General features: G+C 43.0%; 3 protein-coding genes across 3 annotated transcripts in view; 2 read left to right on the top strand and 1 right to left on the bottom strand.

Moving 5' to 3' along the window:
• Nucleotides 1-59: 59 nt before the first annotated feature.
• wrm1 (wurmchen 1 transmembrane protein) lies at nt 60-1,352 on the top strand. Its single transcript, XM_018032169.2, has 3 exons — nt 60-346; nt 835-1,047; nt 1,130-1,352. Exons 2-3 carry the CDS (start codon nt 858-860, stop codon nt 1,327-1,329), a joined length of 390 nt encoding a protein of 129 aa, XP_017887658.2. The 5' UTR covers nt 60-346; nt 835-857; the 3' UTR covers nt 1,330-1,352.
• Nucleotides 1,353-1,443: 91 nt separating this feature from the next.
• Nucleotides 1,444-2,225, top strand: wrm2 (wurmchen 2 transmembrane micropeptide). Its single transcript, XM_026817289.1, has one exon. It carries the CDS (start codon nt 1,462-1,464, stop codon nt 1,639-1,641), a length of 180 nt encoding a protein of 59 aa, XP_026673090.1. The 5' UTR covers nt 1,444-1,461; the 3' UTR covers nt 1,642-2,225.
• Nucleotides 2,226-2,649: 424 nt separating this feature from the next.
• The window catches only part of LOC108629474 (uncharacterized), a 21,660-nt gene continuing 11,930 nt past the window's right edge, over nt 2,650-12,379 (bottom strand). The window contains exons 2-5 of the mRNA XM_018032168.2: nt 7,116-7,255; nt 6,205-6,354; nt 5,779-5,937; nt 2,650-5,156 (exon numbers count right to left, since the gene is read on the bottom strand). Of these exons, the coding sequence (XP_017887657.1) occupies nt 5,122-5,156; nt 5,779-5,937; nt 6,205-6,354; nt 7,116-7,254 (483 nt within the window). The 5' untranslated portion in view covers nt 7,255 and the 3' untranslated portion in view covers nt 2,650-5,121. The remainder of the gene's footprint in view (nt 5,157-5,778; nt 5,938-6,204; nt 6,355-7,115; nt 7,256-12,379) is intronic.

The raw sequence follows: 12,379 nt of genomic DNA, 5'->3' as shown, positions 1-12,379 counted from the left end.
ATTCATTAAGAAATTTAACGTAAACAATATAATTATAATAACCGGGAGAAACAAGTGTTTAGAACATTAAAAACTATTTTCCTGTTCGTCGTTACATGCGAACGGTGCACCAAGCATTCATTTCTCCCACTATACGTAAAACGCCCCGCCCGAATACGACTTGCTCATTGCTCACTCAGTAGTAAAAGTATTGCTAACAAACAGAACGACAAACAAGTGGTGTGTGTACTCGCGATTACGTGTTTAAGTTATTAATATTAAATCACGTACGATCTTAATGATCGAAGTTTATATTTACGATCGATAGAAAAAGCCAAGGAACGAAAAATCTGTGAGAGCACGAATTGTAAGTATCACGCTAACATTTTGCTTCGATCTCCCTACCTAAATGAACGATGAACAACTAATTCTTTTCTAACGAACTTATTTCACGGCCATGTGAGAGTACATCGATGCCATTGTTTTTTAATTAGTTTCTAGCACGGTGTACTTTTAGGTTTCAAATAAAATAGATAAAACTTGAAGTAACCCCAATAGCATAACGTTGACCTAACGCCACGCCTTGGCTACTCAACGACTTCTTACAGATGACACGAGATCTGCACCCATAAAAAATTAAATTGTTTCAAACGCGCTCCCAACAATTTTTAAACGCGTGTTATTCCATTGTTGTAAGATATTCTTATCGAACTCGAATTCGTTCGATTCTCAGACCTCGAATAAAATTAGGCGGAAAGAAAGAATACGATACACCCATTCTCTTCGGTCATTTCGTTCAATCATTTCGTTTGTATATGCACCGAAGGGAAAACTACCTTTGTTTATCTTTTTCAGACGAATCTCTAAAATTTATAAAAATGTCCATTCTAGACGAGCGAGAGGATTATCTGAAGAATCCGTATTTCGTGAAGCACGAGTACGGTGATTTTACACCGTTTTATATCACTGTCACTGTCTGCTCTGTGATATTCGCATTCCTCCTCATTTTAAACGTTGGATTCTGTCTGTGTTCCCGTCACAGACAATACTGGCTTAGTCCCCATACAGGTAGGTTGAATATTAAAACATTCATTTTTCCCTTCGAATCGTATTCATTGGCATGGTACCGTAATGATTTTTATTTATTCAGGCAACAGATGGATTCAACCATTGTGGACGGTACTACCGCACAAAACACCCCCCTTGGATCTGAGTGAATTAGAGCCTGGTCGTGTCTTTGAGTCGCAAGAGAAGCAACAGGTCGTACAATATCATAATCCCAAATCTTATAGAGCTTCGCCGCAATCGCAGGAGTACATGGAAATGCAGAAGCGTGAGAGCGAAATTTAATAGTATATTCAAACGCGTCGCAAACGTAAAAGAAGACGTAGAACCTCGTACGAAATTAATCTACCGCGTAGCCAAAGTCGGGATCAGACTCGTTGTCCTAGAGATTAATTTAACGTAGAGAACCACAGCAAAATGGGACTGCACGTTTTTTGGCCAGCGACCGCTTGTCTGACGCTTTTCATCTGTTGCGTGATAATACTCATGCTAAAATACGGTTCCCGTATTTGCAAACTGCGGCACGCCCCGCTTCCCTCCGATCAGGAATGGGAGGAGAAAGCATATTCGCGAAATCTTTCGGTCTCTATGGCATAACGTTAACGAGTAAAAAATATCGCTTTATATTTCTACGACATGCTTTCCGTCCAAGAAACACGATCCAGATTGAAATTAAGCATTGCCATTTGGAAACATGCTTCAAACATTTCGATCGTAAATCGGGAAACTAGTTTTTACGAGTTTCGCAGTTAATAGAATTGCGTGCCTTTTATACGTTACCTTTTATATTATACATATACATATGTACCATGTAGCGTAAAGAGTTTTTAACAAACGTCCGTCCATTTTTACATATACATTATATACTAACGACATAGAAGAACAACGTGCAATTTTTGTTCTTCTTCGAGATAATTTTCGGGCCTATGAAAAATGTGCCAATACGTTCACGGGAACGTAAGCAATGATTTTCAATTTTTGAAAAAATTTCACGTTTCATCGCACTTCACGTAGGATGAGTGAAAAGGAAAACGAAATATTTGCGAGGCCTATCGAACTGTTCAAAGTATTAAAAAAGAACTGTATGCGTCCCACTTTTATAACATTGTCCAATCTTTTGTAATTTTTATGTATGTTTTTCGTACAAATAAAATATGCTTGTCTCTACAGATAAAATAAAACATGCATGGATCTCATTTACCTCGACCATACCTGATTAAAAGCTCGATTAACATCTCCGTCTCGTTCTAAGTTTTATATATAATATTTAGTTTTTATTGACAACATTGGATTTTTATTACATGTGTAACGGTTACACAATTATTTAATAAGTAAGTAGATACATTATACAATTTTCTCGCGTTCACTTACAGCGTCAGTTTGTAAATAAATCACCGACGACGATTTTTGCCCACGAGCTACGAGATACATTTGATTCAGGAAATACGAATTTGATTTCGATTCATCTAGGCAACTAAAATCTTTTACTTATTCACGAACCTCCTCTTCTGTTCGATAACAAACGTTTTTTTTCTCTTCGAACTAGCGGTTCGCGCAATAATAATAATCAGCTTCACGCGACACGAATAGAAAGAATTATTAATCTTTACCCGCCTATACGTTTTGATTTCGAATTCGCTTACAAATTGAATACGATTAAAAAATTTCGAAAGTCGCAATCGGACGACTGTGTCAACGTTGACAACATCATTGGAAAGACTTTTTGATTATGTTGCGAATGCACAATGATGGATCGAAATTTGTAAAAGAATCATCGGCGCTCGTTGCGTCGCATTTGATCAATTAACGGAAAACAGACTCGATCTTCTCTAATCGTTAGCGTATTTTCTATCGTCGTTATGCTATGTTACAATGCGTTTAAGACACGGGAACCCTCCATCGAGTTCCACGCAAGTTAAGCATGTTATTATTTAATTATGCATTAATAGCCGTTTAACGATAAGTTTAATTAGAAGAAACCATAGAACGTAGATAATGCAATCTTAATCTCTATCGATAGATTCGTACCTCTTTCCTTTCATTTTCGATTTACGTATAAGTAATGATGATATGATGTACATAATAGGTATGTAGTCTAATCTACGATCATCGATACCGATTAACACCATCGATCCGTATATTGCGTGTTCGCCGAACGTTTCTTTATTCTCTTTACGCGGATACCTCGGGTATCGTATTCGTTATTTATTTAATTCGCTGATTTGGCTTTTATCGTCCTGTATACATCATCTAGACTTAAAAACAAATACAATCTTGTATTCGGGATGGGAAGGGTTTGATTTCTATAGTTTCAATGGCACGTCTCGTAGAGGCGAGTTCTAATCTCCAATATCAATTAGCGTTCCGAATCTACGAGACGCCTGATACTTTTGCGTTATGTTAATTTGATTTTCATGCTCATCTGGCTTTCGTTATTATTAACTTTTTCCATTCAGAGATAATACGAGACACATATAACGACTGTATACATAGACGTTTCGTTTTATGCAGGGATTAACGTCTTGTCGAGAAGAATCATTGATACATGTAGAATAAAACGGATAATAGTTATCGAATTGTGCTTAATCGTGTGTTATACGTTGATTCCCAAACTTGAGGACGCGATATTCTTCATTGAATATTCTCCGATCGGTTCGACTTCAATCTCGGCTCGAATCTTCGTTCCTCCCTCGCAAACGAGTAAATCGTTTCTTCCTGCTTTCCCTCCTAATCGGGAACGAAGGGACGTCCAACGAGCTTGGGAATCATTGGATTTATAAGTTAAACATCGAACACTGTATATTATCTATGCGACGATCAAGAGTTTACGATCTCTATCCACAAACATTGTACCTGGTTTTAAGTGTAAACACTACTCGATAAAAGAGAAAAAAAAAAATAATGAAACGCGAAGAGAGTCGATTCTAAACTTTGATACGCGTAGAAAAAGAAATGTTCGCCGCGTTATCGGCGTCTTACCTTATGCGTTTACATATAATTATGTACGTATGTATGTAATTATGGGAAGACAAAGTCATTTAAACGGGCATCTTAAAAAACATAGAAACCGTAGACGCGTAGTCTGCTCTTCTCCTTTCTTCCTTCGATCCCTTCGACGACGCGACGTATCTCGAAAGAAAGGCGAACTTGGCTTATAATCTAATCGGCAAATTCTAGTCTCGGTACAATCAATAACCATATTCGGAATTGCAACTTTGAAAACTCGAATGCGGGTTGCCCGTAAACGTCGCGCGTGACATTCTAGACGGAACGCACGTTTACGAATAATATCAACGGCAGTCGTTCTCTAGTCGATTCTCCAAACTATATCAAAGATTTACCATGTCGTATATGTATAGCTATATAATCGTCGTATCTCGACGTGGTAGCATGGTACGATGATAACTGTAATTTGTTTCAAAACGGTAAGCAAACCGTGCCAATCGTATTATTTACAATGTATCGAATAATACGGTCAAAGGATTCAACGAATGAAACGGAGTAGGAAGGAAGGAAAAGAAGGAACGATAACGTGTAATCGCCCTCGGCTTTATGCCATTGCACCGACGATGCGATAAGAAGAACGCAATTGGTACACGGCAATTTCGGAAAACGACGGAATCGCTAAAGCTAAGGAGATTCGGAATCAACTATGCATCGGTTTTCTTATTACTTTCGCAATACGCGACTAATAAACGTTTGGCCTCGTACACAGAATGGAAGTGTAAATCTGAGAACATACTATCGGTAATTATTTGCCGAAAATCGGACAGGTGTGTGCCTTCGTTCGCATACGGTTTTGAAAGTCGGATCATTATCCGTACTCGATTGTATTCTGTTTTTTTTTTTCTTACAATCAACGATCACCGTACGAAACGCAGAACGTTTCATTCGTATCGTTTACGCTAGATATTAATAGGTAGATGGTACATATTTGTGTGTTGGAAAAATTAGAGTTTTCTTTTGGAAAAGACAAGTTTTTTCATTTTTTCGTTGCCTGTTGTCGAAACGGATCGTCACGTACCACGATACGTCGAGCGATCGATCGACGATACACACGCGACGTGTGTATTCCGCTTACTGCTTACCCGATTTCTTGGCCGCTCGTTCACCTGAAACAATCGAAGTCGACGAAGCGACATATGTAAATGGCTCCATTAATTGTCAACTAAACGGTGCGAATGATTTATGCTCGGCGAACGAGTCTCGTACGCATGCGAACAGAGCGGTACATAGCGGTTTTATAGACCATTCATCCAATTGCATGCTCGCAGCTCGTGTGCCGTACGAATGTTTTGTAATCCAGAAAAAAGGATCCCATTCATGAAAGAAAACTCATTGAGAAAAAGAACGATTACGGCACACGCGACTTACGACGAACAAAACGGAGCTCGCCTTGGACATACGGGTCTCTCTATTCAATCGTTTATACGGAACATTTATTGCCGGCATTGTCCGTGACCGCGCGGGCAACTTTCAATAAGCTATCTTTAAACTCTGTCAATGCCATCGCGAAGCGTGCTCGAGGAGCCGGAGTATCGTGTCACCGATGTCAATCTCGAGAGTACGACGACCATGTACACGAAACAACAATGACGAAAATTGTGATAGAGTTGCTACAATTATCTCTCTTCTGTACTTTTAGCTTCGATACGCTAACGATAATTACGTAATGGTGCGCGTTCCATGCGGAAAATGACTCGACGTATTTAGAAGGATGAGAAAATGAATTACCTTTGGGCGACGATTTCTTGGTATTGGTCTCCAGCTTACACCTCTTGGTCTGTCGGCGCGTCTTCTCGCAGGAGGCGTCGCTGTTCGCCTTCAAATTGTCCACTCTTGCCATCAGCTGATTCACGCATCCGCTCCACGTGCCCTTCTCGTACCGGCAAGCTGCGCTCACCCATAAACCAATATTTTCCTTACTTCAAAGTTCAATCGGCCACCGGTTTTAACTTTCGAATTGAACTCTCTTCTATTTTTGTCTTATGTTAATTTTAAGTTACTCGGTAAGAGATTCATTTGAACAATGAAAACTAAGATTTGCTTATTTATATTTTGCGAATAATAAGAATTCGTTAGAAAAATAATTCTTTACGTAAACTTGCGTTCCTATACGGACACGTATAGTGAACTATCAACAATATGGGGATAACGTACCCTTTTTGCACTTCTTCTGGATGGTTTTGGTCAGCTCGCAGGATTTGTCACCCTTCTTCAGGTTCAGCGTACGGGATCGCGTGTTGGTTTTCGAATCGCATTCCGACCATTGACCCTTCACGTATCTACACGACGAAGTGCTACCGGATGCTGCGTCAACAGATGAACAGATGCGAAACGTCAATAGAGATAATTGGAGCCACGACCGATCGAGTGGACAGAGAAGCATCTAAACGTACTCGACAACCTCTAAAACTACAGCCTCGTTTCCCTAAAGCCCCGGAGCAACGAAAAGCTGGAAACAGAGAGCACGGCACTAATTTTTCCAGCTTCCTTTTACCTAGTTTGCTTGTTCCAACGTAAAAAGAGAGCCCCGAAGAAAAGCCACCCTCCCGCCGTGACCCCTTCCGGAAGCTCGATCCTGGCACGAATAAATTTCTAAGACCAAACGATCTTACGTTAGTCGACAATGAAACGGCTCGCGGCCCGTTCAGTGATATTTCAATTGTATTCCTCGCGAGAGCGGAGGAAAGCCTAGGGAAGGAAGGACGAGAGAAAGAGCCGCGGTAAAGACAAAAGAAGCTTTTCATTCTGTAGGCCAGTTCCGCAGGCCCCCGGCGCCCTGCCCACCCTTCTTTTTCTTTCTACGCTTCCGCTCGATCGACCTCACCGATGCTCCACGCTTCCACGCTCCATCTTTCCATCTTCATCCTCCTTTTTCGTTGCCTCTATATCGGATCGGTAATATTTTTTAAACGATCGATCGTTCACGGCAGATTAAACCCGTGAGCATCTGCCGCGACTACATTTGAGGCGAGCTAACTTTTCAGCTAGACCGACTAGAGGTTCGCTTCGATTCTCGTTTTAAACGCGACACGCGGATAGATGTCTTTAATTAAAGTTAATTGTACCTCGTTCTTTGGTACCGCGAACAGTTCGCACGAGAACCTCCTTGTCATCTTCTTCCCACAGATCGGATTCCGCCCGGATGGCGACGACGATCATCAACAGGGCGACACCGACCAGCGTCAAACTCCGGCACAGCTTCATTCTGCGGACAAAAAAGCGAACGCCTCGTTAAGCTTCTCCCCTTAATCAGCGTCGTTCTAATCATTATCCGGAAAGCAAAACCTCATGCGGAGATAGGTATGCGTAGAACGGAGACTGCTCGTTGTTGGGGGATCTACTTTTTTCTACTCGGTTCTCGTTTCTTTCGAGTTCGCGTTTCACCAAATGAAAACAGATTCGCAGAGTTTCCGTTAGGAATCAATTTCCCATGCGCCCATTTCTCTCGTTCTGCTTTCCATTCGCTGCCGCGCCAAGCGCCACAGCCCGAACACAATTCTTTTCGCGGATGACACGTTGGAAATTTACGGGCCAGTTGGCTCACGCGCCGCCCTTAACGCTTTCACAGCTACCGCTTCGCACCCATCGAATTGCTCGTAATTCTTTTCGGAAGCTGATCGGATCGCTCGTCAATTGATTACAAACTGGGCTTGTTCCGTGGACGTACCTTAAAAGCGATAGGCAAGAGTACTCGTACAATCCAGTTTCGCGCATACGCGTATGCACGGGTTAAACCGTGATGTTAATTAATAGGGAAGTGCGGGGGCGAGAAAATTATACCGAAAGCAATTTGTCGCCCTTTCACGAGAGGAAACCGTTCGTTTGTGTCTCTTACGTTTGCACCTCAATCACTGGAATCTTTTCCATTTGTGTCAACGATTTCGACAATCAATGCCAATGAAACAATGATACGTTTATCTCATTACGAACGCCGCTACTTCTCTATATATAGAATCAATCGAAATTATTTGGACGAGCAACACGCGTACGTGTGCGTAATAATTGAGGGGCGACGACGACGAATCGTGGGGCTCGCAGATGGGAATCAAGTTATCTTCGCAGTTTATTCATAACGACAGGGGATCGTTACCACGTTCTAATATTTCTACGAACAATCGTAACGTAGAAAAGATGCAAGGATTAGGAGAAGACGAAAAGAAGTGATCTCGCAGAGGGCAATGGGAGGAATGATTTTTTTAATGTCAAGAGAACTCGCGGACGTGCACTTATTATAACCGAGCTCCGACGAAGGGATGTTAATTAATCTTCAGAAAGAACCGTGTTCGTTAACGCGACGGCGGCACGACGTAACAAACGAGAAACTAACTGCTACACAGCTGCGTAGTTGACTTTTTCAATTCGCGACCAAGTCGCTTTCCGCCGTAACTTAAACGCGTTAACAATTGCGTCACCGTTGTTGTCCTTTTAAGAGTCCTTTTATCGGCTGATTAAAATTTATCACGCGGTTTTGGCGATTTATTAACCGTAAATTTCGCGTGGACCTCGTTTTTCACCCGCTAATTTTACTCGCTGACTTTTTCGGCGGTATTAATCGGCTGGATACGTTGGACCGAATTTCATGGCCGGTGTTAACAAAGTAAACTGGGACGCGTACACACGGGACAATTGTTCCGTTCGGTATAATTGGACGGTGAGAAAATTAACTGGAAAATAGCCGTGTCGAATCGGGCCGGGAAGAATGAATTCGAACGAGGGTGGTAGGCACGGTCGTGTAAGAGAATGGGCGCGGATTGCGGCGCGACGAAAGGTTTAATAACCGCGGCGTTAATGAACGGCAGCTGCAGCGGTTCTGCGAATCGCGGCTCGTAACTATAGTCGTAGCGGCCGTGCCATTTCGCAGCATTCTTACGGGGTGAAAAGAATCCAGCAATGCGTGGCAGAAAAAGAAGAGATTGAAAGAAGAAAAGGGAAGCGATAACGACGATCGACGACGACGACAGTGGCCCGTGCCGCTATCACCGCGTATCGAACGACGAGTCGAGTGAACCGAGAGAAAAACGAGAGATAACAAAACTGTATTTTTTCGACGCTCCACGAAAAATCAACATTCCTACTGCGAAATACGCTTCTGATTACGATAACTTTCCAAACAGCTCCTCGGCTCGTCTCGGACGTAAATACGTATCGACGCACACAGCGAGCGTGCATATTTATGCGTTTAAGCGGAATTCGCGTCCGCGTGGAATATTCAATAAAGCGTAATTATAATTTGGAAACGAGGCGTGGCTGTCCAGGATATTTAATAGCGCGCTCGACTTTCAATACGTATCTCCGCCATGTTAATCGTCCGTTGTACCAGTTCTTCGGGTTAATTAGCATTTTGCGTGCGACACGGCGCACGAAATTTCCGTTAAAACTGCGGTCTGCTATTATACGTAATGAACGTTACACAGAGGAGTCACACTGGGTTCAAGTATTTGTCTCTAAATTTCCTGACGACACGAAACCCAGTGAGCTTTGATGCGACGGTTCGTACGCGGAACGTTCGTACACCAACGGCACGCGAGAAAATTGCGACGGCCCTGACCGGCTCGGTCCGCGGACCCACGGAAGCTGCAGATTGATTTGGTAAAGGGTGCACACGACGACGCGCATAAATCATATCGTTTCAAGGTCCGTCCTTGCGCGCCGCACGCACGATTCGACGACGAATACGTGCAAAATATTACAGGTCCTGGCTCGGTTTAAAACGTTTCATCCCGATGTCTGATCTAATTGCAAATGTATTTGTACGTTCTCCAGAGCGATGGAATCGAATCGCTGGAGACAGACCGCAACCTATATGAAAGGTAGCAAAAACTATGGACGCGAGTATCGTTTTTTCGCAACGCTGACGCACGATAACAATTTCGTCTGTCAATAACTCGGTTGTCTTCATCCGTTACCCAACGCGGTACGAATAATATCTTTTCCGGAGATGTATCGACATCGGGAAGGTCGGAAAATCGCGCAGGCTGGTCATTAAACCGGCATACATAAAAATGGAATTCTCTAACGTAGAATCCGTAGTTCATGCGGGTACATATTTACACATATATATATGTATTTTCCTTTGCGCGCGAACGCTGCTGCCTGGAAGATCGAGAAAAAGGAAGTGCTCGTAATTCGTAATATCCATTTGTATGGTATCATCGGCTTTACGCTATCGGAAAGCGCGACACGACGCAGTATACCGGCAGCAATCTTCGGTACTGGTGTGCATCTGCGTAAAGGTACACCCCCGTCGCACGTAACGCGTAAAACTTGGTTCTCCGTTGCAGCCGAGCAATATAGTCTGACGAGGAACGTTATTACATTTTTTTCGCGACCAATTTAAACGAGAAAGATACGATCCGACATCTGTTCCCATGAAAATTGACTTGGCGCATTTATTTTACGAGCCAGGAAGCTCGGTGCGGTATCGCGCTCTTCGAGAGCGGAAGTTGTTCGAACGTTAACCATGGAATTCAGCGAGCCTCGAGCTTTCGGGATTTGCGAGCATCCGAGGGTGTGTATTTGCGTGTATCGGCGATAGAGGATAGGTATAGGATTCGTCGTCACATATTCGTTGAAAAATCAATTTCGCGGAGCGGAGATACGCGCGACGTGCACCGAAGGGCTGCGCGATACTTGAACGCCGGATGACTGAACAGGAAAACAGTCGTGCCGCGACAATGAGCCTCTCTCTTCCTCTCCCGGTGAATAATACACACGCGCTAGACATTTTACCAATAACATCTGTTCCGACGATAAGCAGTAACGAATTGCGCGACCCGAATAGTTCGATCAACCTCGTTTCGGTCCGAACTTCTAAAATCTGAGGTCACAACGACGTATTCCTATGTTATATTCTAATGTTTTTCAAGAATTCTCGTGATCTACAAACGGTCGCGCGAGTTTGCGAACGAAAGAAAAGAGAAGGAGAGGAAAACGGCGAGAGAAATTCGAAATCGTTGAAACGTAACGGAGCGTGAAAGTCGTTAAGTTAATTTGGCGTGTCACTTAGAAAATTCTCTTTAATTACGAAAGTCCACTCGAGCTTTTTTTATCCCGGTACCGGTAAGGAAACTACGTTTTAGAGAGTCCACCCTTATTACTTGGAGACGCTTTCCTCTTCAATTATAAAACGCTAAACGATATAAAAACCGGGGGTGGAGAACAGTTGCGAAAACGATGCTTGCGGTTGAAAAGAAAAGCCAAAATTAGAGATATCGCGAAATACGGTCTCATGCGATGAGAAGTAGGTTTTTAGATCAGCAGGAAGATAATCGTATCCCCTGATTACCTGGGAAAGGCCAGTCTGGACTTAATCTCCGTGCAGCGAGCGTACGGATAAACGTTATCGATGGTATTGACACGGAGCCAACGGGAATCGACTGCGACTTGCGTTCCCTCCGACGCTGCACCCGAACGACTTTCTTCGATGCAATTTGTGTACAATATTCCCTTTGAAACCACGTACGTAACGTTCGTGCGACCCGTTTGCGACTCTTGTTAGGAAAACGCGACGCTGTTTTCTTAAGCCTCCCCCGCGAGTTCTTCTACGCTTTAATAGCGTCGCTGGTCAGATTAATTTGAAGACCGTGATCTAAAAAGCTGGGAAGAAAAGGAAGACGACGACGTCGGTGAAAAAAGAATCCTGACGACGCTCGTCGGCTCGGTTAATCAAGGAAATTCTGTTTAATTAGAGAAACCCACTCGAGGCTTTCTTGCGGAGAAAGCTATTTTTAAAAGATTTCTACCGACCCCCGCTGCGACTCTCGTCCTCTCATTGTGCCTCGGCGTCGGTCACGAAGCCCGGGTTTTGCTTTTGTTTACAGAGGCGTGCCAGATGATAGAAACGACGAGAGTACGTACGTACAGAGAAGATATACCTGTAGAAATGTGGGTGAAAAAAAAAAAGCGAACGCAGGCACAGAGGAATTTCGAGGTGGAGGAAAAGGTTCCCATATGTGCCCGCGTCGTGATGGAAGCTCGGATCAACGGATTCTTTGAAACTGTCCTCCGTATAATAAGAGGCGACGCACACCCGCCACGCGGGACGTAAATTCTTTTGAAGTTCTTCCTCTGGCCTAGCAATTTTCAGATCTTTGTGCGAGGGACAGGAGTCTTGAAGAAGCGCCGGATTAAAAAAGAATATGAAGCTTGATGAAAGAACACGGTATCATATCGATTTCCTTGGTTAATATACAACCGGTTTCCTCTTCTCGATTAATGATATATTGGCTATACAGTCAATCCCAAAAGTTTATGTACCTTAGAAAAACGCATTTCCTATAATTAAAAAGAAATCAGACGTTGAGAGAATAATGATAATAATAAATAGCTA

Source organism: Ceratina calcarata, unplaced genomic scaffold, assembly GCF_001652005.2.
Source record: "Ceratina calcarata isolate Rehan_Ccalc_2016 unplaced genomic scaffold, ASM165200v1 scaffold569.2, whole genome shotgun sequence".
NCBI classification, from domain to species: Eukaryota; Metazoa; Arthropoda; class Insecta; order Hymenoptera; family Apidae; genus Ceratina; species Ceratina calcarata.
This window is presented reverse-complemented; position numbering and strand designations above follow the sequence as displayed.